The sequence below is a fragment of the Sinocyclocheilus rhinocerous genome, unplaced genomic scaffold, assembly GCF_001515625.1.
Source record: "Sinocyclocheilus rhinocerous isolate Xijiao unplaced genomic scaffold, SAMN03320098_v1.1 scaffold1614, whole genome shotgun sequence".
Lineage (NCBI taxonomy): Eukaryota > Metazoa > Chordata > Actinopteri > Cypriniformes > Cyprinidae > Sinocyclocheilus > Sinocyclocheilus rhinocerous.
The window spans coordinates 148106-172441 of NW_015641054.1; the positions used below are offsets into that span (position 1 = coordinate 148106).

General features: G+C 32.1%; 1 protein-coding gene across 1 annotated transcript in view; it reads left to right on the forward strand.

The window, feature by feature from the left end:
- Window positions 1-20532, forward strand: part of LOC107754446 (protein naked cuticle homolog 2-like) — a 36459-nt gene extending 15927 nt beyond the window's left edge. The window contains exons 4-8 of the mRNA XM_016570885.1: window positions 15458-15503; window positions 16446-16558; window positions 19233-19328; window positions 19438-19588; window positions 20519-20532. Coding sequence (XP_016426371.1) covers window positions 15458-15503; window positions 16446-16558; window positions 19233-19328; window positions 19438-19588; window positions 20519-20532 — 420 coding nt within the window. The remainder of the gene's footprint in view (window positions 1-15457; window positions 15504-16445; window positions 16559-19232; window positions 19329-19437; window positions 19589-20518) is intronic.
- The last annotated feature ends 3804 nt before the right edge of the window (window positions 20533-24336 follow it).

A 24336-nucleotide genomic window follows, 5' to 3' on the forward strand; every position in this document is an offset into this window, starting at 1 on the left:
TATATATATATGTGTGTGTGTGTGTATGGTTTATTTATATATAAATGTATGTATTATTTATATATATTTATTTATTTATATATAAATAAATAAAACCTGATCTGTTGAGGCAAAGTCACATGACTTTTTTCGTGTGCATCAAGGAATTTATTAGGTAAATATGTCTACATTGTAGTTTTGCGGTTATCAGATAAAAAAAATATATCCGACTCAATTAAGCATGAGGTTTTTATGCACATCTTTGCATCTCCATCCAGCATTTTGTTTATGCAAAATCTCAAAGTTCAAATAAAAATAAGTGGATGGAAGCACAGTTATTGTTGCATTCAGAAAGTGCACCCTTTTGTGTCATTCAGAAACAGTGCTGTGACATAAGAAGAGCAGGAGTGAATGGAAGCAGATTTTCTCCCCGTTCTGGACCTCTAGCTCGCACATGTGTAGGTATCGCTATTATTCAAGCCATGAAACTACATGGCCACATCTGAAAGTGGTTAGCTGTCGAAACACACTGGCGGCTTCAAAGCGCAGGGTTGGGGCTGCAGTCGGAGCAGAATTCCTCTCGGATTGGGAATAGCTGCGAATGGGCCTTTGTTAGTTGGACGCGCCGCTCCATCAAAAGCCACTTCCAGATGTGGCTCCGCCGTAAGAATCAAATGTTTAAATCATTATCTTTCATGAGGCATTTTGGGGTTGATGCCGTCCCTCGTTTGAAGAGAAGCACTCAGGTTGGTCTTTGAAATTTAGGCACCAACAAAATGTGATTTGACTGTTTATGAAGCACAGACACAATAAATAATGCATGGCTGTTGGTGTTGTGGGGGGATTCAAAAATAAAGTGACACTGCTAACTTTGGGAAATGAGATTGATTTCAGTCAGTCAGTGTGTTTGGTGTTTGTTCGTTTGACTGGTATTTAAAATTTACTAAACATAGGGTTAAAATTAAGGATCAACAGATTCACTGATTCCTTTGAATCGCTGTTCAGATGAATGTGCTGCATTTTTTTGTTTATTGATATAGGACTACAGAATAAATAGAATGTATGTATGTATAGAATTGGGAGGTATAAGGTCAGAATTATGAGATATAAAGTCCGAGTTATGAGATATAAACTCAAATTGCAAGATAAACTCAGAATTGAGAGATATAAAGTCAGAAGTATGAGATATAACGTCAGAGTTATGAGATATAAAGTCTGAGTTATGAGATATAAAGTCAGAATTGCAAGATAAACTCAGAATCGAGAGATATAAAGTCAGAATTATGATATATAAAGTCAGAATTGGGAGATATAAAGTCAGAATAGGCACCAACAAAATGTGATTTGACTGTTTATGAAGCACAGACACAATAAATAATGCATGGCTGTTGGTGTTGTGGGGGAATTCAAAAATAAAGTGACACTGCTAACTTTGGGAAATGAGATTGATTTCAGTCAGTCAGTGTGTTTGGTGTTTGTTCGTTTGACTGGTATTTAAAATTTACTAAACATAGGGTTAAAATTAAGGATCAACAGATTCACTGATTCCTTTGAATCGCTGTTCAGATGAATGTGCTGCATTTTTTTGTTTATTGATATAGGACTACAGAATAAATAGAATGTATGTATGTATATATATATATATATAATGCATATTTATATAAATATTATGTAATTCAATGAGCATAAATATATGTTAATGTATAAATAAATATATAATATAATAATAATTACTATTATATAATACATATTTTTATTATTGTGTATATATGTAAATTTATTTAAATATTATTTATAAATATATTATATAAATATTATATATATATATATATATGCATGCAATAAATGTGTAAGCATATACTTATATACTATATAGTATATACTTATATATTAGTAGCTTGTAGTGCAGCTAAGTACTTTGTGAAATGAGTAAGTTAGAGACTGGAGTTGGTTATTATGGCTCTTTTGTGAAGAAAGGCCAGGATCTCATCATGAGACGAGGACTGGATGAGGGTTTGAACGCCTGAAAGACGCCTCTGTTTCGAACTCTTTTCTCTCGGCTGCTTCCTCCAGCGTGACTTCAAACGTCTCTCTGCTGTTTGACGCGCCGTTGACCTGCAGGTTCCTCTTAAATAAACATCAGACCTGCCCTGCATTAGTGATTCAGACGGATATTAATACTCGGGCCGCTCTGGAGAAACGTGGCGAGCGTTTTGTACACGCTACACTTGATCTCTGATGTTGGGCTGGTTTTGAGGCATTAGAGCGGTGTTTCTCAAACTCTATCCCCAATCGTCCCAATAAAATGGTAATAAACTAGGCTTTAAGTTTAACTGTTAAAATGTATTCAAATTTATTTTATTAACATCACATTTTACAAACATAACAGCATTAAGAACTTTCAAATGGAGAAAATAAAAGTGCAATTATATTATCACTTTGCATGAAATAAGACTTTGTTCAAAAGTTAATAATAATAATGCAATTTGCATTTTGCCACTGATAACATCAAATTCAGAAACGGAAAAAATTAAAGTGTGGACTAGTTGTGCTTTGCTTCATTTGGTCACTTTGCAAACTGCATGCAAAAAGAACAAACAAAATTGACAAAAAATTAATAATATTATTCACTATTACAAACTTATCCATTGCTAACTACCGCCTACCACCTCTCCACATTAAAGTTTTTGTTTACGTTAAATCATTCTCGTAGACTACTATGGTTCCGTGTGACGTTTTCTTCGCGATCTGATGTTGTTTTAATGAACCCTTACGAAAAAGAAGTTTATTCAAGTGTGCTATTAGTATACTTCTTTTAAACTAAAAATTGTTGTTGAACATTTTTTTACTTTTTATGTACTTCTCAGAAATGTGCTTTATGTACTTCTCAGAAATAAACTTAAAATGACATTTAAACTTATACTTAGAAAAAGCCTAAATATATTTGAGCTGTACTTGTGCTCCGGGGACCCATGTTTTCATTGTTATCCAGTAGGGGGCGCTAGTACTCATCTTCTGTACAGAATTTCCAAAACACAAGCGAAGAAGAAACCGAAACAACAGATGCTTCCACATGTATTATAACACGATCATCAGACATAAAACAGCATCAAAACTGTGCAACGTTATGGAATAAAATGTCGACCCATGAAGAGCTTTGGGGTGTTGATCGACTCCATCTACGTTTTGATTATCATTATGAATCCAATTCATAGTCTTTTTTTTTTTTTTCAGCTTTTTGTTCAAAATGTTGTTTATTTCTTTCTTTATTTTTTTTAATGAAACTTACCCACATTCAAGTGTTTACAAAAAAGAACGCATGACGCTAGAATAAAAAGTTTTTGTTTACAAGCAGATACCCTTTTCTTTCTTTTGATGTTTTGTATGTTCAGATATTCACATAACAAAATATATACAAATTAATACCTAAATAGGGACATAGTAGTATACTTAAAGTAAGATGTAAAATTCACTTAAAGAAAACTTACGAGTATACTTGCAGTATAAAACTACTAAACTAGTAGTTTACTGAGACTATACTTCAAAGTGTACTAAAAACGCTACTACAAGTATTTAATTAGTAAACTATCAGTATACCCATAAGTTCACTTTTGTATACTTAAAGTAAGATGTAAAGTATACTTGCAGAATAAAACTACTTAACTAGTAGTTTACTGAGACTATACTTCATTAAGTGTACTAAAACTGCTACAAGTATTTAATTAGTAAACTATCAGTATACCTATAAGTTCACTTTTAGTATAGTTGCAGTACAAACTAAAAACATAGATGTAAACTAGTTGTGTACTAAAAGTTTACTACTGTTATACTTAAAGTATACTTAAAAGTATACTTTTATGTACTAGAAAGTGGGCCAATGTTGTCCCAAGGAGTATTGAAATAGTACACTTACAAGTATACTACTAGTACACTGATATTTGTATACTTACTACATAAAGCATACTTAAGAATATACTTGAACTTTACTTAAGTATACTTGATAAAATCAACTTGAAGTATACTACTTTTTGGTAAGGGAAGGCTTACATTTAAACGTGTCGTTGTTTTGTTTTGATTGTATGGTCAATAAATAAAGGAATTAATAGAGATGGGCACAAAAATGACCAGATTTCCTCCTGTTTGTCGCGCCCCACACTTTAAGAAACGCTGCATTAGAGGAAAACGGGCTTTTTTGTTTCAGAGGCGCTTGTAAAACCGAGATGTGCAGTAAACTTGACCTTGTTCAGTTTGCAGACACGTGGAGGAGTTTTTCAGGATGCATTAGACGGTTTCTCCAGCTCTTGTAGCGCAGCACCTCTCCTGTATGTTGATGTGGGTCTGATCGTATCTGTATCACTGTATCAGCACATCTGAACTCTTCACCCCGTTCTCATTCCTCCGCTTTACATGCTTGGGAAGAGCTCAGTTTCCCTGTTTCTCCTCAAACGTCACTTCATATCACTGGAGCTCATTGTTTTTGTGCCAGCTCTAGCCAGTGGTGTCTGATAATGCCTTCAGGTGAAGTGTGCAGTTGTGTAGTTTGCATATTTTGCATTTTATTTTCAGAATCATCATATAAAAAAATATAATCGCATAAATCATTCAACAGTTAAAAAAAGTATAGATATAGAAATAATATGATTATTTCTTTAATAATATATTTAATAATATATAACAATATAATTTAATTTAATAAAATAATGTCATAATAATATATAGTATATATTAACATTATATAATATAATATATAACTAATTAAATGTAAATATATATGTATATATGTAAATTAATAAACGTGTGTGTGTGTGTATAAATTTTTTATTTTTTTTTACAAATTTTCAGAATTTTATTGATGAGCTCAGTCAAACAAATCATCCAAGTTGTAGGATGTACATATTACATTTGTTTATTATTTTTCATAAATATAAATAGTGAAAACATATAGATAAAAATAGTTAAATATGAAGTATCTTGTGTATATAATATATTTTCAGTGCTTATTAAAGTGTCACGTCATTAGCTGAGTAATGTTTTAATGTCAAATTCTATTGAAATCGTTCGCTGCTTTTCTTCCACAGCAAGTTGAGTTTGTTCTAGTTTAGTCACTCATAATTACCTGCGTTTGGATTTAGTCTCAATTTTGTCACGGTCTTGCGTTTTATAGTAAATATCTATAGTAAATATGTGTTGTGGGGAACAGGGAAGCAGGAGACCTTTGATCTCTGTGTGTCTTTTGCCGTGGATGAGCTGAATTTCAGCTGCAGACGCCACAGAAACCGCTCTTTAGGCCGAAATGTTCTGGCGCGAATCCTTCACTGCAGACCAGCACAAACGTTTTAGTTGTGCATGGAGTCATTATCCGTGTTTTTGTCTTAGGTCCAGTTAAAATATAATATATTCTTTAGACATTTACCTGACAAGCAGAAATGTGTAAGATAAAACTTGTTTTCAGAGAATATATCTAGATTTTATTTTATTTTATTTATTTTTTTAAGAGTATTTTATACATTGTATTTATTATAATTTGTGATAATATTTTATGTTTATTTTATTCATGTTTTGTTTTATTATTTTTTTATTTCATTTGATGTATTATGTTATTTTTATTTTATTTTATTGATATTGTATTATATTTCACTTTATTTATTTATTTTATTTATTCATTATTTATTATATTTATTTTATTCATTATTTTTTATTTTTAACTTTATTTTTAAATGTAATTTTTTGTGAATCTGTTTATATGGATGGTTCATTTCAGTGGACTGGCTTAAAAAAGATTCACTGATTAATTTGAATCTCTGCGAGGCATACATTTTCTGTATTATTTTGTTAAATATTTTGTTACATTTTGCTGTTCACCATGTTTTAGGCTCATTTAAATAATGCTGTGTAATGCTATCACATGCATTTTGTGACACTTGAATGCAGCTTTGATTGCAAAAAGAAATTCCATTATTTGATGGTTATATATTTAAAATATTAGTTTATTATCGTAAACTGCAGTTTAATTTGTAGCTTGAGTCTCAGAGCAGCTTCCCGCCACTGATGAATCTTCACCTTATTATTTATTATTATTTTTTTTTTAGTGAATCGGTTTATATAGATGGTTCATTTCAATGAACTGGCTTAAAGATTCACCGATTCATTTGAATCTCTTCGAGGCATACATTTTCTGCATTGAATTATTTTGTTAAATTTTGCTGTTCACTATGTTTTAGACTCATATAAATGATGCCGTGTAATGCCGTCACATGCATTTTGTGACACTTAAATGCAGAAAAGAAATTCCATTATTTGATGGTTATACCCTAGTAAAAAAGTAATATAATTAAAAATACATTTATTTCATACTAAGTATAGTTCAAATCTATTAACATGATTACTGACAGATAACTCGAGACTTACTGATATAAAAATTATAATGAAACTTTATTTGGCATAGTACTTGTGCACAATGCACATTTCTTAATATTTAAGTCTAAAATGTGTTTTAATGTCACTTTTGATGAGAATTGTATGATCTTTGAATAATATCGGTCTTTAAATGCAAACTATTTAAAGTGTACTTGCAATAGTTCCACTTTAACACAATCAAATATACTTCAGTATATCTTTAGTTGGACTTCAGCACTACTTCCTCACAATTAATGTGCATTAAGTACAAAATTAGTTTTAGCAGACTTTTAAGTATACCAGTTTAGTGTACTAAAAGTACAATTGCAGGGCATTTTATTAAGTACATAAATATGAAAATGTATTTGTAGTATACTTGTATATTTCAAATACATTTAAGTGTGTTTATTTTTCACTAGGGTATATATTCAAAATATTGTAGCCTAGTTTGTTGTTTTTTCAGCTAGAGATTCACAGTAACTTCCCACCACTGATCTGCATAAACAGGTGATGGACAAGATGAACCTTCACCTTTATAATATCAGGAAGCCACGGCAACAATGAGGTGTATATACACATCCACACACAGTCCCTTCCTCGTGCTCTGTTTATATCCTGCGGCGCTGATCCGTCCGTGTGCTGTTAACACCAGCGCTCCGTTGGCTCCGCTCCATTCGATGTGTCCCGTCTCCAGACGCCTTCACTTCCTGCGGTGGAGCAGGGCGGTATTTTTAGGAGCGGGGTCGCGGTTGACCTGCCGGTGACCCCTGGCCGATGTCACGGCCGTGAGAAACTTCACATGTTGGATGCGAGCCCGTTCCTGCGGTCTGCCAGCCCAGCCGGGAGAAGCGTGCGCAGTGTGTGCTGAAGAGATGAGCGGTCTGGAGAGATAACACTCGTGTGTGAGACGCTCTCCAGAGCGGACATGGGTCAAGCTCTTAAAGGGCTTTTAATCTGCGCTGGAATCAGCGGTTGGATTTTATGATTAAGGTGCCACAATTTCTCAACTCCACACTCTCACAGCACTCATTAGTAGTTGAGTACCTTGTAGTTGTTACCTTTCAACTTTTTATCTCATATCTTTGGATCTCATAGTTATGACTTAGTATTTTAGTAATCCCAGCTTTTTGTCATAATTTTGACTTTTTACCTCATTATTATTTAGTTTGTCATAAATTTGTCTTTGTATCTCATAGTTGTTAGTGTCTTGGTGAGTTCAGGTTTTATATCATGATTTTATCTCATAATCTCATAATTATGATTTAGTATCTCATAATTTTGACCTATCATATTTATGACATACATCATTAAATTAAAGTGCCACAATATCTCAACTCCACACTCGCACAGCCCTCATTAGTAGTTGAGTACCTTGTAGTTGTTACCTTTCAACTTTTTATCTCATATCTTTGGATCTCATAGTTATAACTTAGTAATTTAGTAATCTCATCTTTTTGTCATAATTTTACTTCATTATTATTTAGTTTGTCATAAATTTGCCTTTGTAACTCATAGTTGTTAGTGTCTTGGTGAGTTCAGGTTTTATATCATGATTTTATCTCATAATGTCTCATATCTTAGGATCTCATAGTTATTATGACTTAGTATCTTAATCTCAGTTTTTTGTCATAATTTTGACTTTTTACTTCATTATTATTTAGTTTGTCATAAATTTGTCTTTGTATCTCATAGTTGTTAGTGTCTTGGTTTTATGTCATGATTTTATCTCATAATCTCATAATTATGACTTAGTATCTCATAATTTTGACCTGTCATATTTATGACATTTTATAATAAATTAAAGTGCCTCAATTTCTCAACTCCACACTCTCACAGCCCTCATTAGTGCTTTTAGATGTTGTTTAGGTGTAGCATGCATTTTTATTGGCCAAAATTAAGAATGGAGTACTAGTGGACTGGATACTGCACAGTATGTGAAACAAAACACATCTTACATGTAACATAGTGAAAAGGTTGCCTGCTACTGTTGCATGTTTAAAGCCTCCATTATGTTTAAAGATGCATTTGTTCATCAAAGTAAAATTGTGGTTCACAGCTGTCATGTAAAGACTGCTGGCAATGTTCAAATCTCTCAATGGTTCCACCATATATATATTTTCCTTTTGAATATCCAATTTCACTTAAAGAAATACATCAGATTATGTAGGTAAAATGTGCTTTGGTAAAAAAAAAATGCTTTGGTAAATCATAATTAAGACCTAATAATCAAAATTGTGAGATAAAAGTTTACAAAAATATGCCATGATATTGATATATTTTTAAAAACTTTTATCTCATAATTTTGACTTTTTATGTCATAATTTTCACTTTGTATATGATGTATGTTCACTTTGTATGTGACTTTTTGTCAAAAATATCATTCATATGACTTGCAATCTCATTATGACTTAATTAATTTTTTCAACTTTTAATGTCATAACTGTCTTTTTTCATAATTTTGACTTTTTTATCATAATTGACTTTTTACCTCATAATTATGACTAATGTCCTACTTTTGGACATCTCGTATTTATGACTTTTATTATCATAATTTCAAGTTTTCAAAAAGTTTAAATTAAGATAGAAAAAGTCATAAATATCTGGTCAAATTTAAGACATACTAAGTCATAATTAGGAGATAATGACTTATAATTTTTTACTTTTGTCATAATTATGACTTAGTGTTTCATAATTTTGACTATCATAATTATGACTTAGTATTTAGTTTCTTCAACTTTTAATGACAGCTATTACTTTTTCCCAATTATTTTGACTTTTCTTTTTTTTTACTTTTAATTATGACTTAGTATGTCATAATTTTGGCTTCTCATATTTATCACTTTTTATATTATACGTTAATTTTTTATCCCATAATTATGACTTGGTATGTCATAATGTCGACTTTGTATTTCATATTTGTTTTTTTTATTTTATCTCATAATTATGACTTTTCATAGATGCATGTCATATATTATGACATACAAAGTCATAATTATGGGATACAATTTTTTAAATCATAAAAATGAGAAGTCAAAATTATGACATGCATATGAGATTATTATGACTTTTCTTATAATTTTGACTTTTTATGTCACAATTATGACTTATCTCATAATTTTGACTTTGTGTCATAATTATGACTTAGTATCATTTTTCCAACTTTTAATGACATAATTATGACTTTTTCTTCATAACTGACTTACTTTTTTATCCCATAATTATAACATTTTATGTAATCTACCAAAGCATGACTCTTTTCTTATGTGGCGAGAATTGGTTTCCATGCATAGAGAAGAAGCCATTGTGATTTTCAGTAATTACACCCAGTAACGTGTTTATTTTGGCCTTACGTACTTTAATATACAACTCTTCATGACTGCAAATATCCACCATCAGTGTAAGAAAAAAAAAAAAAACTCAGAACGACCAGATCAGTGTAGTTGTTTGACATTCTAGAATAACTAAGATGGATTTACTCAATTTGAACCACACCATCTCACTGAACTCTGTGTCTTGTGTTCATACTAACCTTTAAATATTATGTACAAACTACACTAAAGCTCTAGGAAAGTGTTCTTCAGCTCCATTTAAGAGCGGCCCGTAAAAGCTGTTTGAGAGGTGCTGCTGAGGTTCAAGTGTGAGGCACATTTGCGGTCCCAGGATGAGGAGGGGCTGCTCATAAAGACGCCCCAACATCTGGTAGAGGTTTCAGAGAGGCCCTCTGGATGTTTCAGGATTAAGAGAGACGACCTTGTACAGTAGGGCTTTAAGTTGGTTAGTTGTTTAGTAGCTCAATAACAGCCAAATATATTTAGAAAAATATGTGAAAATTATAATCAAGTGAACATAAACCACACTGGATTCACTTGATTTTCTCTTCCATATAATTTCAAAGCACACTGAAATCTGGTCTGGAATACAGTATACAGTTAAACAAACATTAGCTGGAAATCAGGTAGTTTTTGACTAACTATTGTGACATTTTGACAAACAATTGCGGCATGCAAATTGGGATCAGCACAAAATGTACTTTTTGAGTACATTTGTACCTTTGTCTCATTTTTACAATTCCTTTAGTAAACAGTTATAAATATGATTTAGTATGTCATAATGATGACTTTGTATCTCATAGTTATCACTTAGTGTCTTATTAAGTTTGAGTGTTTGTCATAATATTGATGTCATAATTATCTCATAATTATGTCTTAGTATCTTGTAGTTGTTACCGTTCAACTTTTTATCTCATGTCTTTGGATCTCATAGTTATGACTTGGTATCTTAGTAATCTCAGCTTTTTATATCATAATTTTGACTTTTTAACTCATTATTATTTAGTTTGTCATAAATTTGTCTTTATATCTCATAGTTGTTAGTGTCTTGGTAAGTTCAGGTTTTATATCATGATTTTATCTCATAATCTCATAATTATGATTTAGTATCTCATAATTTTGACCTATCATATTTATGACATTTTATATTAAATTAAAGTGCCACAATATCTCAACTCCACACTCTCACAGCCCTCATTAGTAGTTGAGTACCTTGTAGTTGTTACCTTTTAACTTTTTATCTCATATCTTTGGATCATAATTTAGACCTGTCATATTTATGACATTTTATATGATAATTTCAACTTTTTATCTTATAATTCTAACATAATTTTTAGTTGTATATCACAGTTGCGACTTAGTATCTTAATCTCAGCTTTTTGTCATAATTTTGATTTTTACCTCATAATTATGATTTAGTATCTCATAATTTTGACCTGTCATATTATAGTTTCAACTTTCTATCTCATAATCATCATATAACATAACTTTGACCTTTTTATCTCATAATTATGATTTAGTATGCCATAAGTTTGACTTTGTATCTCATAGTTATCAGTTAGTGTCTTAGTACATTTTATGTCATAATTTCTACTTTTTATCTCATAATTATGACCTGTCATATTTATGACTTTTTTAATCATTATTTTTTAAATCTCATTTTTGACATAATTTTGACTTTTTATCTCATAGTTATCAGTGTCTTAGTATGTTTGGCATTTTATGTCATAATTTCTACCTTTTATCTCATAATTTATGACTTAGTATCTCATAATTTATGACTTTTAAAATAATTTCAACTTTTTTCTCATAATTGACGTATTTTTGACTATCTCATTTATCACTTTGTATCTTTGTAAGTTCAGTTTTTGTATCTCATAGTTATCACTTAGTGTCTTAGTAAGTTCAGTTTATGTCATAATATCAACCTTTTAATTCTGACATAATTTTGACGTAGTATTTTAATAATCTCAGCTTTTTGTCATAATTTTAAGTTTTTATCTCATAACTAACGACAAGTAATTCTCAGTGAATTGCTCATGAATCTGAACACCAGAAGCTTTTGGCCTGTAGCTCGTTCTGCAGTGGGTTTGATGGAATGAGTCTAATTTTCTCCAGCAGATAAACATCAGCATGTTACACTTACAGAGGAAGCAGATAAGAGCGATAATGAACGAGCTGAAATAGTTGATCGGGTCATCGGTATTCCAGTGGGCCGTGGCTGAGATCAGCAGAAGGGAGCTTTGGACGAGTCCAGGAGATGTTCTGTGATTTACAGGCCTGGGGAACTTCAAACGTCTGGCCGGGCCTCTGACGCAGATGAGCGAACAGACTCGCTCCACAGCTGTTGTTTCTGAGGCCTCTGGAGCGCTTCATGTCCTGCCAAGAAAACGCTGTGCCTCACATCTGACCTCAGGGTGAAAAGTCTCTCTGCGCTGGACTGTAAAAGCCCTTCGGCCATCTGTGGCACGCTGGTACCGTGTTGTTGATCAGCACACGCCCCCAAACAATCAAATGGCACAAAGAGACGCATTCACAACTTATTTTTAATATAGTCTTTGATTGCTCAACTTGTCCTTGCTACGATTTTGTATGCATGCTTGAATGCTACAAATGAGCAATTTTGCAATAGTTTTCTTCTCGTTTTTTATCGTTGTTGAATCGTTTCTATCGTATTGCAGCATAAATGGTTGCAGCATGCTGTTATACACATTTACACCAATTTTCTTTCCTGTGTGTTCGATGAACACTGGATCTGACCGATTCTTGGAAGTGAGAGTCTCCTGTGTATTTTCGGTTAGCTAGAAGCCAAGACCAAAGCAGAGATTACAACATTAGTGAGATGCTGTGGATGCTTTGGCGCAGAGCTGACCGCTGGATCTGAGTCCGGTCTGGACGGAGACCAGCGGCAGGGATGTTACTGCCAGACTCTCGCTACTCAGCCAGATGAACGTCAGCTACTGTCTGTAATACACTGGCAACACATGCATACACTACTGCACAAAAGATTGGAGTCAGGGAGATTTTTAAAATGTTTTTGAAAGAAGTCTCTTCTGCTCACCAAGTCTGCATTTATTTCATAAAAAAATAAGGTAAAATTGTGAAATATTATTACAATGTAAAATTGCTGTTTCTATGTGAATATCTGATCAAAGCTGAATTTTCAGCATCATTACTCCAGTCTTCAGTGTCACATGTTGCTGCTTCATATTTTTTTGGAAACTGTGATACATTTTTCAGGATTCTTTGATGAATAAAAAGTTAAAAAACAGCATTTATTTAAAATAGATATCTTTTGAAACATTATAGACTACTGGTCAAACGTTTGGGGTCAGTACATTTTTTCTTTCTATTTTTGAAAGAAATTAACACTTTTATTCAGCAAAGATGTGATAAATTGATAAAAAGTGACAGTAAAGATTTGTATTGTTAGAAAATCTTTTTTGAATAAATGCTGTTGCTGTTCTTTTTTTAACTTTTTATTCATCAAAGAATCCTGAAAAATGTATCACAGGTTCCAATAAAAATATGAAGCAGCAAAAACTGTTTTCAACATTGATAATAATGCAACATATTAGAATGATTTCTGAAGGATCATGTGACAGTAAAGACTGGCGTAATGGCTGAAGTAAATTCAGCGCTGCGTCACAGAAATAAATTATATTTGAAAGTATATTAAAATAGGAAACCAATATTAGAAATTGCAATAATATTTCACAATATTACTGTTTTTTTCTGTATTCTTGATCAAATAAACACAGCCTTGATGAGCATAAGAGACTCCCTTTAAAAAATTTTACTGATCCCAAACTTTTGAACGGCAGTGTATATACACACACATATATACATACATATGCATGAAATTACTAAAACTTTAAAAAACTCTAATTGTAGCTGATAGTTGAATTGGTCAATTGGTTTGGCCTCTTTTAGTTAATCATATATGAAACATCTGAAGCCGCTCCGCATGAAGCAGAAACAAACACACTGATACGCCACAGACTCATTTTAAAGCCGCCACATGCTTATTTCACAGATCTAGGCCGTCAGAACACGTGGATTTGCCTCCAGATGCCCTTTGAGCACTTCCAGTCTCTGATGAGAGTTTGACACAATAAAGAAACCAGGGCCTGTTTTTTCTTCAGCTGTGGATTGGAGCCAGCTCTGTCTTAATGAAGCATATGGCCCACACATTGCTGCTTATAGGGCCTCAGTGGGTGACGGCATTATGGGTAAAATACCATGTCTTAGTCTTTAAAATGCAGAGGGCGGTCAGATCTGGGATGCATCTGTTGCGCTGGGTGGTAATGAGTTCACAGACATGTGACTTTAAAGAAAACATGGCCGCCCTGCTGCTGCAAATCATCGCAGTGTTGCATTCTGGGAGGCGGATCTGTCTGATATCAATACAGCTAATTGGATTCTAGAAAACACATCTGGACCCGCCCCTCGGAGCTTCTCATTGGTCGATTGCCTGACTGTCAGATTGTGTTGAAGCATATGTTAAAATTGTGGAATAAAAATCACATGAAACATGTTCAAATCATTGTTATATTCACAATGTGATATTGTGATATTCAGTCTTGCTTAATTTTATGTCAACAAATTATTACAAAAAATGCTTGTGTGTAAATTATAAATTACAAATTTAAAAATGATTTGTGCATAAATTACAAATTAGTATTTTTTATACTAGTAAAAGTATTTTCAATTACAAATTAAAAGATGTTTAAAATGATTTATGTTTATAAATTACAAATTTAAAAATGTATACACTAATGTTAATTTGGGGGTTTAATAAGAAGAAATTTATACTTTTATTTATCAAGGATGCATTAAATTGATCAAAAGTGCCATTAAAGACATTTATAATGTTACAAAAGATCTCAAATAGCCTAAACGCTGTTCTTTTGAACTTTCTATTCATCTGTGAATCCTAAAAAATAAAATGCATCACCGTTACCATGAAAAATAAAATGCAACTGTTTTCAACATTGATAATAATCAGGAATGTTTCTCAGCATATGATAATGATTTCCAAGGATCATGTGACACTGAAAACTGGACTAATGATGCTGAAAATACAGCTTTGATCACAGAAATAAATTACAGTTTAACAGATATTCACATAGAAAACTGTTTTTTTTAAATGTAATAATATTTCAAATTTTTTTATGTTTTTGCTTTATTTTTTAACCAAATAAATGCATCCTTGGTGAGCAGAAGAGACTTAAAATCTGCTACTACTTCTACATTGCGAATATTGCCTATTTCTAATTTCTGCAGTGGCTTCGGGTTGGTTTTTGGTGGATTTCCGTGGATCTGATGGTTGTTTTTGAGGTAGTTGTCGACTGTGAGCAGGTTGGGATCTGTACAGCGGTTGATTTAGTCTGTTCCTGATGGTGTTTATGACAGATCTCAGTCTATGTCTGGATTTAACCCATTTAGCAACAAAACCCCAAAATGTTCCTGTCAGTACAGTATGAGAACACGATAATGTCTCAAATCATCACAACAGAGAAACATCAGCTCTCGTCTCCTCAAGAAAATTGTTTCTGTGTTATTTTGGGTTGAAGTTGGAAGGGTTTCTCGTTAGATTTAATCGTATGTGACGCCGTCATCGTTTCAGCGTCCCTGAGGAGCAAATACTTCAGATGGAGGTGTTTGCTTTTCCTGTGGTTTCTGGGCTATATATTGAACTAACACCTCCTCTCTTCATCTCCTCTGTGTTTTTTCCCATGTTTCTCCTCCAGGAGCTGAAGGACGGACAGATGCAGGTCCACCACTGCCCTCTACAGGGTGAGTACAGACACAAAACGTCTGGATTTGTGTCCTGTTTTCCAGTCTAAACATTCTTATAATCGAGATGCATTGATTTTAAGATGCAAAATGACATAGGGCGGCTTGTTTTGTGAGAAATTGTACTAAAATTGCTAAAACTAAATTTAAATAGAAATATAAGAAACAAATAAGAATGACAAAAGCACACAACAAAATTCCTAAACCTTAAACTAAAATGAAAATAAAAACTGGAAATATAAAATAAAACCCAATTCGAGTTATATATTATTTTTAGATATAAAAATACAGTATAAAATTATATACTAAACTGAAAATATAAAAATAAAAGCTAATTCAAATTATGAATAAATACTACAGTAGTATATAAATACTAAAATAACACTGAAATGGAATTAAATTGCTTTATTTGATGATATTATATTACATTATATACTGAAAACTGAACATATAAAAATAAATATATTAGTTTTATATGTAAATATATAAAAATATTATATTTAATTAAATACTGAAAACCGAAAATATAAAAATAAAAGATCATTCAAAACATGAATAAATACTACAGTAGTATATAAATGATACTAAAATATTATGCTTGAAACAAGACCAGATATCTGCCAATAAAATCAGAAAAGTCCATTTGTTTTCCCTTTGAATTAATCAGATTTTTCTGACCCCTTTGGCAGATACTTGTTCTTGTTGTAATCATAAACACTTCATTTAGATTAAGTTTTCAGAAAACAACACTTATTATCCTCATCATTTTGGTTCTTGAGTAAATGTATCTTAATTAAAGAATGTTTAGACACTTGTACCATTAAACAAGACACTTTTTATACTTTTGGACCCTACTGCACTCAGTGTAGTGTACTCACAGTACTGTGTGTGTGTCTGTGTGTGTGTGTGTGTGTGTGTGTGTGTGTGTGTGTGTTTGTTTAGTGGTTTTGCCTCCAGAAAAGGCTGAAGGATGTGAGAGTTTTCGGCCGTCTGAAGATAGAGAGAGAGACGCGCTGAAGGAAACCTGCAAAGGGAAGAAGCGCATCAGTCTAGATGTAAGTTCACAACAAATACAGTATTTATTTGTCAAGTGTCATTACAAAATGCATTACGGTCTTTTATAATCAAAACTTTTTAGAATCTTGACAACAAACATATCATTGGAAAGGTCTGAGTCTCAGGATTCCATATTTTGTGATAGAAGTAATATTGACAGAGAAATTTAGACATTTGTGACAGAAAAATGCATTAAAAAAAATTCAATGGCGTTTGGATGGCACCCGGTGGCTGTTTGTGGTATAACGCCCTAAATAAACTTTCAAAGGAACCTCAATTTTTTTCATATCAACTTCAAATTTGGAACATAACTTATTTAGACAGAAGGCTTCAATTTTATAGGAAATTTAGAGTAAAACCTTTTATGTAAAATATGAATTAAGTAAAATATAATAATATATTATTATATAATATATATAATAAATCTGATTATATTACCTAAAATGTATAATGTAATGGATTACGTTACTAACTACAATTTTTGTCATGTAACTTGGAATCAGTAACGGATTACAATTTGTTAGTAATCTACCCAGCTCTGATCATTTTATGAACTGATTCACTGAACTGATTCACTGAACCGATTCACTGAACTGATTCATCATCCAAATAAACTGAATCATTAAATGGGATTTGACTTCACAGCACTATTTTAGAGTACATTTACTCTCTATTAAAATATCTCTAAAAGGGAAACAAAAGACAAACAAGACAAAAATACTGAGGAAAAAAATAACAGAAATGTTAGTAGTGTTTTAGTTTCAGCACTGGTCTACATAGTCTGTCATTTTTCCTTTAACCCAATACCAGAGAATGTGCTCTCCAGTTGATTTTGTGCTCAAATAGCAGTAACAGAGCTGTGTGTGTGTGTGTGTGTGTGTTCTGCTCTCATAATGAATGAGACACATCAGTGTCATCCGAACGCATTGCCAGAGGCCTGAAATCACATTCGCAGCATCTCCAGACGTTACTCCAACAATTATCATCCTCGTCACCAGATACCCGTCAACTGCATCTCCTGCCAAAAAGCTGAAACTGAGAATTGTGGTTAAAAAGAAGACGAAAAGCGCCTGTATAATCCCACGCAAAACTCCCGTATACATCCTCTCCAACGAAACTCTATACCTGTACAGATTCAATCTTTCCTTTATTAAAAGAGTCATTTGACCATAAATAAACATTCTGTCATCATTTACTCACCCTCATGTTTTTCCAAACCGGTCTGACTTTTATTCTGTGCAAAAACAAATGATGAAGCTTCTGCTTGACATGCAGTACAGTGAAGGGGATGCTGGATCTGTTTCTGCTTCACAAAATAAAGAAGTAAATGAATAAATATAATGGTTTGGAATAATATATTTTTAGTTTAAGTTTTATTTATATATTTAAGAGTGTATTAATGTGTTTTAATTTTTCGGTTGTTTGTTGCAGTGTTGTTTTAGTATTATTTATATACTATTATAGTTTTTATTAATACTTTCAATTAGCTTTTCTTCTGTTTTCATTTTCATTTAGTTTAATTTTCTTGACATGCAGTACAGTGAAGGGGATGCTGGATCTGTTTCTGCTTCACAAAATAAGTAAATAAGTAAATGAATAAATATAATGGTTTGGAATAATATATTTTTAGTTTTATTTATACATTTAAGAGTGTATTAATGTGTTTTAATTATTAGGTTGTTTGTTGCAGTGTTGTTTTAGTATTATTAATATATAATACTATTATAGTTTTTATTAATACTTTCAATTAGCTTTTCTTCTGTTTTCATTTTCATTTAGTTTAATTTTTAGTAATCTTGTTTTGTGCTTTTTTCATTTTTATTCACTTTTTCTTATTACAATTTAGGTTTAATTTGAAAGAAAATATGGTTAGGAATTATTTTTTTTATTTGTATTTTTGTTTTTAATATTGCCTTGCTGTGTTTTAAATTTTAGATTGTCCGTGGGTTGCAGTGTTATTTTACGATTATTTTATACTATTATAATTTTTATTAATATTTTGAATTAGCTTTTTGTTAAGTTTTCAGTTGAATTTTTAGTAATTTTATTGTGTGCTTTTGTAATTTTTATTCACCTTTTAAATATTACAATTTAAGTTTAATTTGAAAGAAATTTTTGAAATGATACATTTTTATTTTGATTTGTATTGTATTACTGTGTTTTACTGTGGGTTACAGCAGTTATTTTTGTATTATTTACAGTATATACTATTATCAATATTTTGAATGATCTTTTATTTTTTGCTTTTGTCATTTTTATTTTTTATTTTTTAAATATTACTATTACATTTGTCTTTATTTCAGTTTTAGTTTGTTCAGTTTTAGTGTTTTTTTTATTTCCAGTTATTACTAATTTTAGTAACAAAATTAAACTTGATTAATTTAGTTGGCAAGGCAACATTTCTCATTTTCATTAATTTAATGTTCATATTTAATTGCATTTCAGGTTTATTTAAATAAATTTTTTTTTTAGTTTTTTTAGTTTTAGTTTCAACCATAATAACCCTAGTTGGCCAAAAAAAAAAGAAAAGAAAAGAAAAGTATAAAACAATAAATAAATACATAAACAACATGAGTAAATGCTGACTGTTGATTTATATGGCATTGGCAGTCATTGAGGTCCTCCTGCTGGTCAGGTTTGTAACTGCGTGTGTGTGTGTGTTTGATCTGTCAGGATCTGGAGTGTAACGTGTCTCTGGTTGATGACAACAGGCAGGAGTGGGTCTTCACGCTCTACGACTTCGACAACAGCGGAAGAGTCACAAAGGAGGTAAATACTGACATTTATACAGGCTTCATTCAGAGACAGACACCTGACATTCATTCCCTTCAGTGAAATGCATGAGAATATGTTCATGTTGTGTGTGTGTGTGTTTTAGGACATGTCCAGTTTGATGCACACTGTCTATGACGTGGTGGACGCCTCTGTCAATCACTCGTGTAACGGCAAACGAAAGACCCTCCGAGTGAAGCTGACGGTCACTCCTGAACCCAGAGCTCGCAGGAGAGACACGACACACACCGGGAACGGTGCTCATCTCTCTCTCAGACACACACACATAACACAGACACACACACACGCACACACACACACACACATAACACAGACACACACACACACATACGCTATTTTTTTTTTTTTACATTTTCATACATTAAGCTCACCCCCTCCAATTTCTCATCATGGTGGTACTTGTTGTGCTGCTTTTAATTTATGCAGATTTTTAAAATTGCGTTTTATTAATTTTCCCGAAAACAGGATTTTCTTTATCCAAAGTATTATTTTTTTAAATTTTCTTTTATAAAATATAATTGCTTAATTTTTTGTTCATTTTTCTGATGTTTTCTACAATGTTTTCCTTAATTTTGATAATTATTCTGACCCTTTATAAAATATAGTTCCTTAATTTTTGTTCATTTTGCTGCTCTTTTATAAAATATTATTACTTAATAATGTTGATCATTGTTTCGACCCTTTATAAAATATAATTTTATTAAATTTTTAAATGTATAATTCCTTCATTTTTGTTTACTTTTCTGACCTTTTATAATATATAATTCCTTAACTTGTGTTCATTTTGCTAACCCTTTAGAAATATATTTTCTTTAACTTTTAACTTTGGCCATTGTTCTGACCCTTTATAATATATAATCCCTTAATTTTGGGTAATTTTTCCAACCTTTCATAAAATATAAATCTTTGAAAACGTCATACCGGAACATTCAAATCTGCATTCGCGCTGCCGCTGACACAGAGAGAGTATGCATGTCTTTTTAACCACAAATTATTATTTCTGTCTTAAAGTCACTCATATTATCACAGAAATACTGGGATGAAAGTTTATAGCTCGGATATAAACATTGATGTCTATGGTTGCGATCAAAATAGAGCAAATCAACTTTTGAAAGTAACTGGCGCTTTAAATAACATTTGTGTCAATTGCATTGTTTCTCCACTAGGTGGCGACAAGTGACCGTAAAAAAATGGATTTGTCATTGAATCATTCATTCAAGAGATTCGTTCAAAAACACTGATTCATCCAGTAATGAAACAAGTATTTATGAGTGAGTCATTGAATCATTCATTCAAACCAATTTTGCATAATTTTAATATTAATAAGTGTTCATGAAATATAAATATATATATATACATTTTTAATAATTCATGCAAATTAATTAAACACTTTGAAATAGACTGCAGCAATTAATATTTTGTCACAGCCTCTAGTAAATTACATATTATTTTAAGTTCAGAATCGTGGGAGAATCGTGATCTGTATTTGAGACAAAAAAAAAAAGATTCTCAATTTATCCAGAATCGTGCAGCTCTGCCGTCAGCAGGTTTGTAATGGTCATTCCTGTTCTGCAGTATGAATGTTCAGCGAGTATTTCTATAAAAGCATACATCAGATCCTCAGAAATCTGCTCTGCTCAAACTCAGGCACTTATTAAGTTTATTAACTGTATCGTGATCATTTACACAATGAACGGAATGAAAATAGAGCTAAAGTTAGTCATTGCTGACAGTTTACATGAAGACATCAACTTCCTTTGATATTTTTTAACCATCTTTTGAAATCTTGATTATGCTTATACAGATTTGTGCAATATTATCAAGTGTGTTGGAATGATTTAGAGAGATCAACCAACAGCACAAAACATAATGAAACTGAGTTTTGTTGATTAATAAAGTGATATTGAGGACACTAGAATATAAATATAAATCAGTAAAACACACAGACACACACACACACACACACACACACACACACTCTCTCTCTAAACATTCAAATAATAAGAGACTTTTTTTGAAAATATATATAAAAAAATCTGTATTATACCAAACTTTTCCCTGGTAGCGTATATATACATATTTAATTTGAAACATTTCAATTAGAGACCCAGGGAAAATAAAAACAGCAATCAAACCAATTCACTTAATTGCAATAAAGGAAACTAATGTGATTTCCATCTTTAAGGTTTTATCCAGTATATACAGACATGTATGAATGGGGTCATGAAATATACTGCATAGAAGGAATGACCCCATAATATTTAAAATGATCATATTGTGTAATTTAGCCGTGATGCTCTGCTCGGCCGCAGATTTCTCTCCGTCACTCAGATGGTTTTGTGTGACAGCGTCTCTTCAAGTATTTTTTCTCAGGTGAACAGTGCTGCTCTGTAGCTTTTCTGGAAAAAAAGGCTATTTCTCTTTTGGGAGACCCTGCCATGGACTGAACGAGGAAATATCACCACTGCCAGTTTGAATGCTAAAATATCCTTTATGTTTAAAAATAAAAACTATATGAATATAAACATTTTACTGTATGGTTATACTGCATATGCATATTTATCATGGTTTATACATATGCATTTGTTTTTTTAATTTTTTTAATAAAATACATCTAATGCATTTGATGTCTGCCTTTCATTCTCTCAGTCAGAGAAATGTATAAACTGACTTAACTCTCTGTTGTTCGGTAATTTTTGACTGAAAATTTTTACCTTTTACCTTAAGCACTTGCTATATGAACAAAAAAAACTATTCCGTAAATATATTTTAGTATGATAAAATCTGCTAAAAAATACAAAATATTAAATAAAAAAACATTAACAAATTAAAATGTAGTACATAATAAAAAATAAAAAAAAGTCAATTTTTGACCACCACGCTGTTAAAAATGAGGTAAAGTACTTTAGCCACACCCCTCTCTCTTTAACTCCGCCCTGCAATGACACGTCAACCAACCGGTTCGCGGTAAACTCGAACGCGCAAAATGATTGGCTAAAAAAAAACCGCGGGCCGCTCTCCTGACAGAATGTGATTTCTTCTCGCAATATTTATTTCAGAGTCCTGTCAGGTAACGTAATTATGGAAGCCCGTTTCCGCCACTCGCAATTGCGGGAAAAAAAGTCAGAATTGTGAGTTTATATCTCTCAATTATGACTTTTTAACTCACAATTATGACTTTTTTTCACAGAATTGAAAAAAAAAATCAATTGAATAAAGAATTGAGAATTGAATTACACAGAATTGAATAAAAAGTAGCAATTACCTCTTTTATTTTTTATTCAGTGGTGGAAACGGGCTTCCATACGTAACGTTAGTGTTTAGATTTCGCTAAGAGGGTAAAACAAAAAGTAGTAAGTGGTTACTGATCGTACGAAACTCGTTGGTAATATAAAGTTTCCACTGGTTTCCAGGACGTTGCTATGTTGCTGCTAAGTCAAATGAGTCCATCATCAAGTCTATGATATTTTGATCTCAAAATATGCCTCGAGTCCCTCATTCAGTGTAGGTTTCTGGTTTTTTTCATTAGCATCAGTTCAAAATAAATAAATAAAATAAGCACGATTTGAGGAATCACTGTTCTGCTGGAATCAAACGGTGTGGAGCGTCTATGGGCGTTTATACTTATGGTTAGGAGATTGTTTATATGATTAACCCGGAGTATGAACAATAATAAGCACTAATAATAATCGTTTACAATGTCTTCAAATCGCTAACGTTACTCATCCACTGGATTTGAATGCAGTGCATTGCATTCTGCGGACTCCATCGCCACCTTGCGGCGAGATCGGTAAATTATATCCCTATATGTTGCCTTTTTGCGTTTTAATTGATTATATTTGTATATTTTTATAGCATAAAACTGTGTGTGTGTGCGTGTGTGTGTGTGTGTGTGTGTGTGTGAGATATATAAGTGTTCCTGTGACTCAGTGGTAGAGCATTGCGTTAGCAGCGCAAAAGGTCGTGGGTTCGATTCCCAGGGAACACACATACTGGTAAAAAATGTATAGCCTGAATGCACTGTAAGTCGCTTTGGATAAAAGCGTCTGCTAAATGCATACATTTATTTTAAATTTAATATTGTGTATGAAATGTGCTATACAAATAAACTTGCCTTGCCCTTGCCTTGCCTTGATTATGCTGCGAACTTGGGACCAGCAAAACATCATGGGCTGGTTTAAAGCATTATTATTTTAGCAGGGAAACTTTCTTTGTGATCATATTATATGCAGTGCATGCTTTAGAAAGTTTGGGTTTAATGTATATATGTCTCGTCAGTGAACAACAGCTCTGTGTAGTTAATGCTGCTCAATGTGAAAGCACGCACGTGATGGAGATTTACCGCTGATTACAGAAGCGGCTTTACTGACAAGATGCATGTAGCATGCGATTTATCGTGCAGCCCTAATCTCGACCAAATATTGTCCTATCCTAACAAACCATACATCAATGGAAAGCTTATTTATTCAGCTTCCGTTATTGTATAAATCATTATGACTGGTTTTGTGGTCCAGGGTCACATATGGTCAGAGGCGGACAGTAACTAAATACATTTACTTGAGTATTGTACTTAAGTATACTTTTTGAGTATCGGTACTTTACTTGAGTATTATTTTTTCTGGGAACTTATAACTTTAACTTCACTACATTTGAAAGACAAATAATGTACTTTTCACTCCACTACATTTCTATCAAGGTCCTCGAAGTAGAAAGTCGTTACTATGTAGCAGCTTTGAAAGTCAGTGGGTGATTTTTGTCTTCTCTCAAACGTGACTTTCTTTTTTTCAGACAGTTTATCAGTAATCACTCTTGTAGGGCTACATGAAATGATTTCCCAGCATTTTTTGAACACTGACCAGTTGCAAATGTGATATTTATTTACAACAATTCAATAATAAGAAGTTAATATTGTGGTATATATTAGACACAATATTTTCTGATTTTGCTAAATTGTGTACATGAAAATATTACCTATATAGCCACA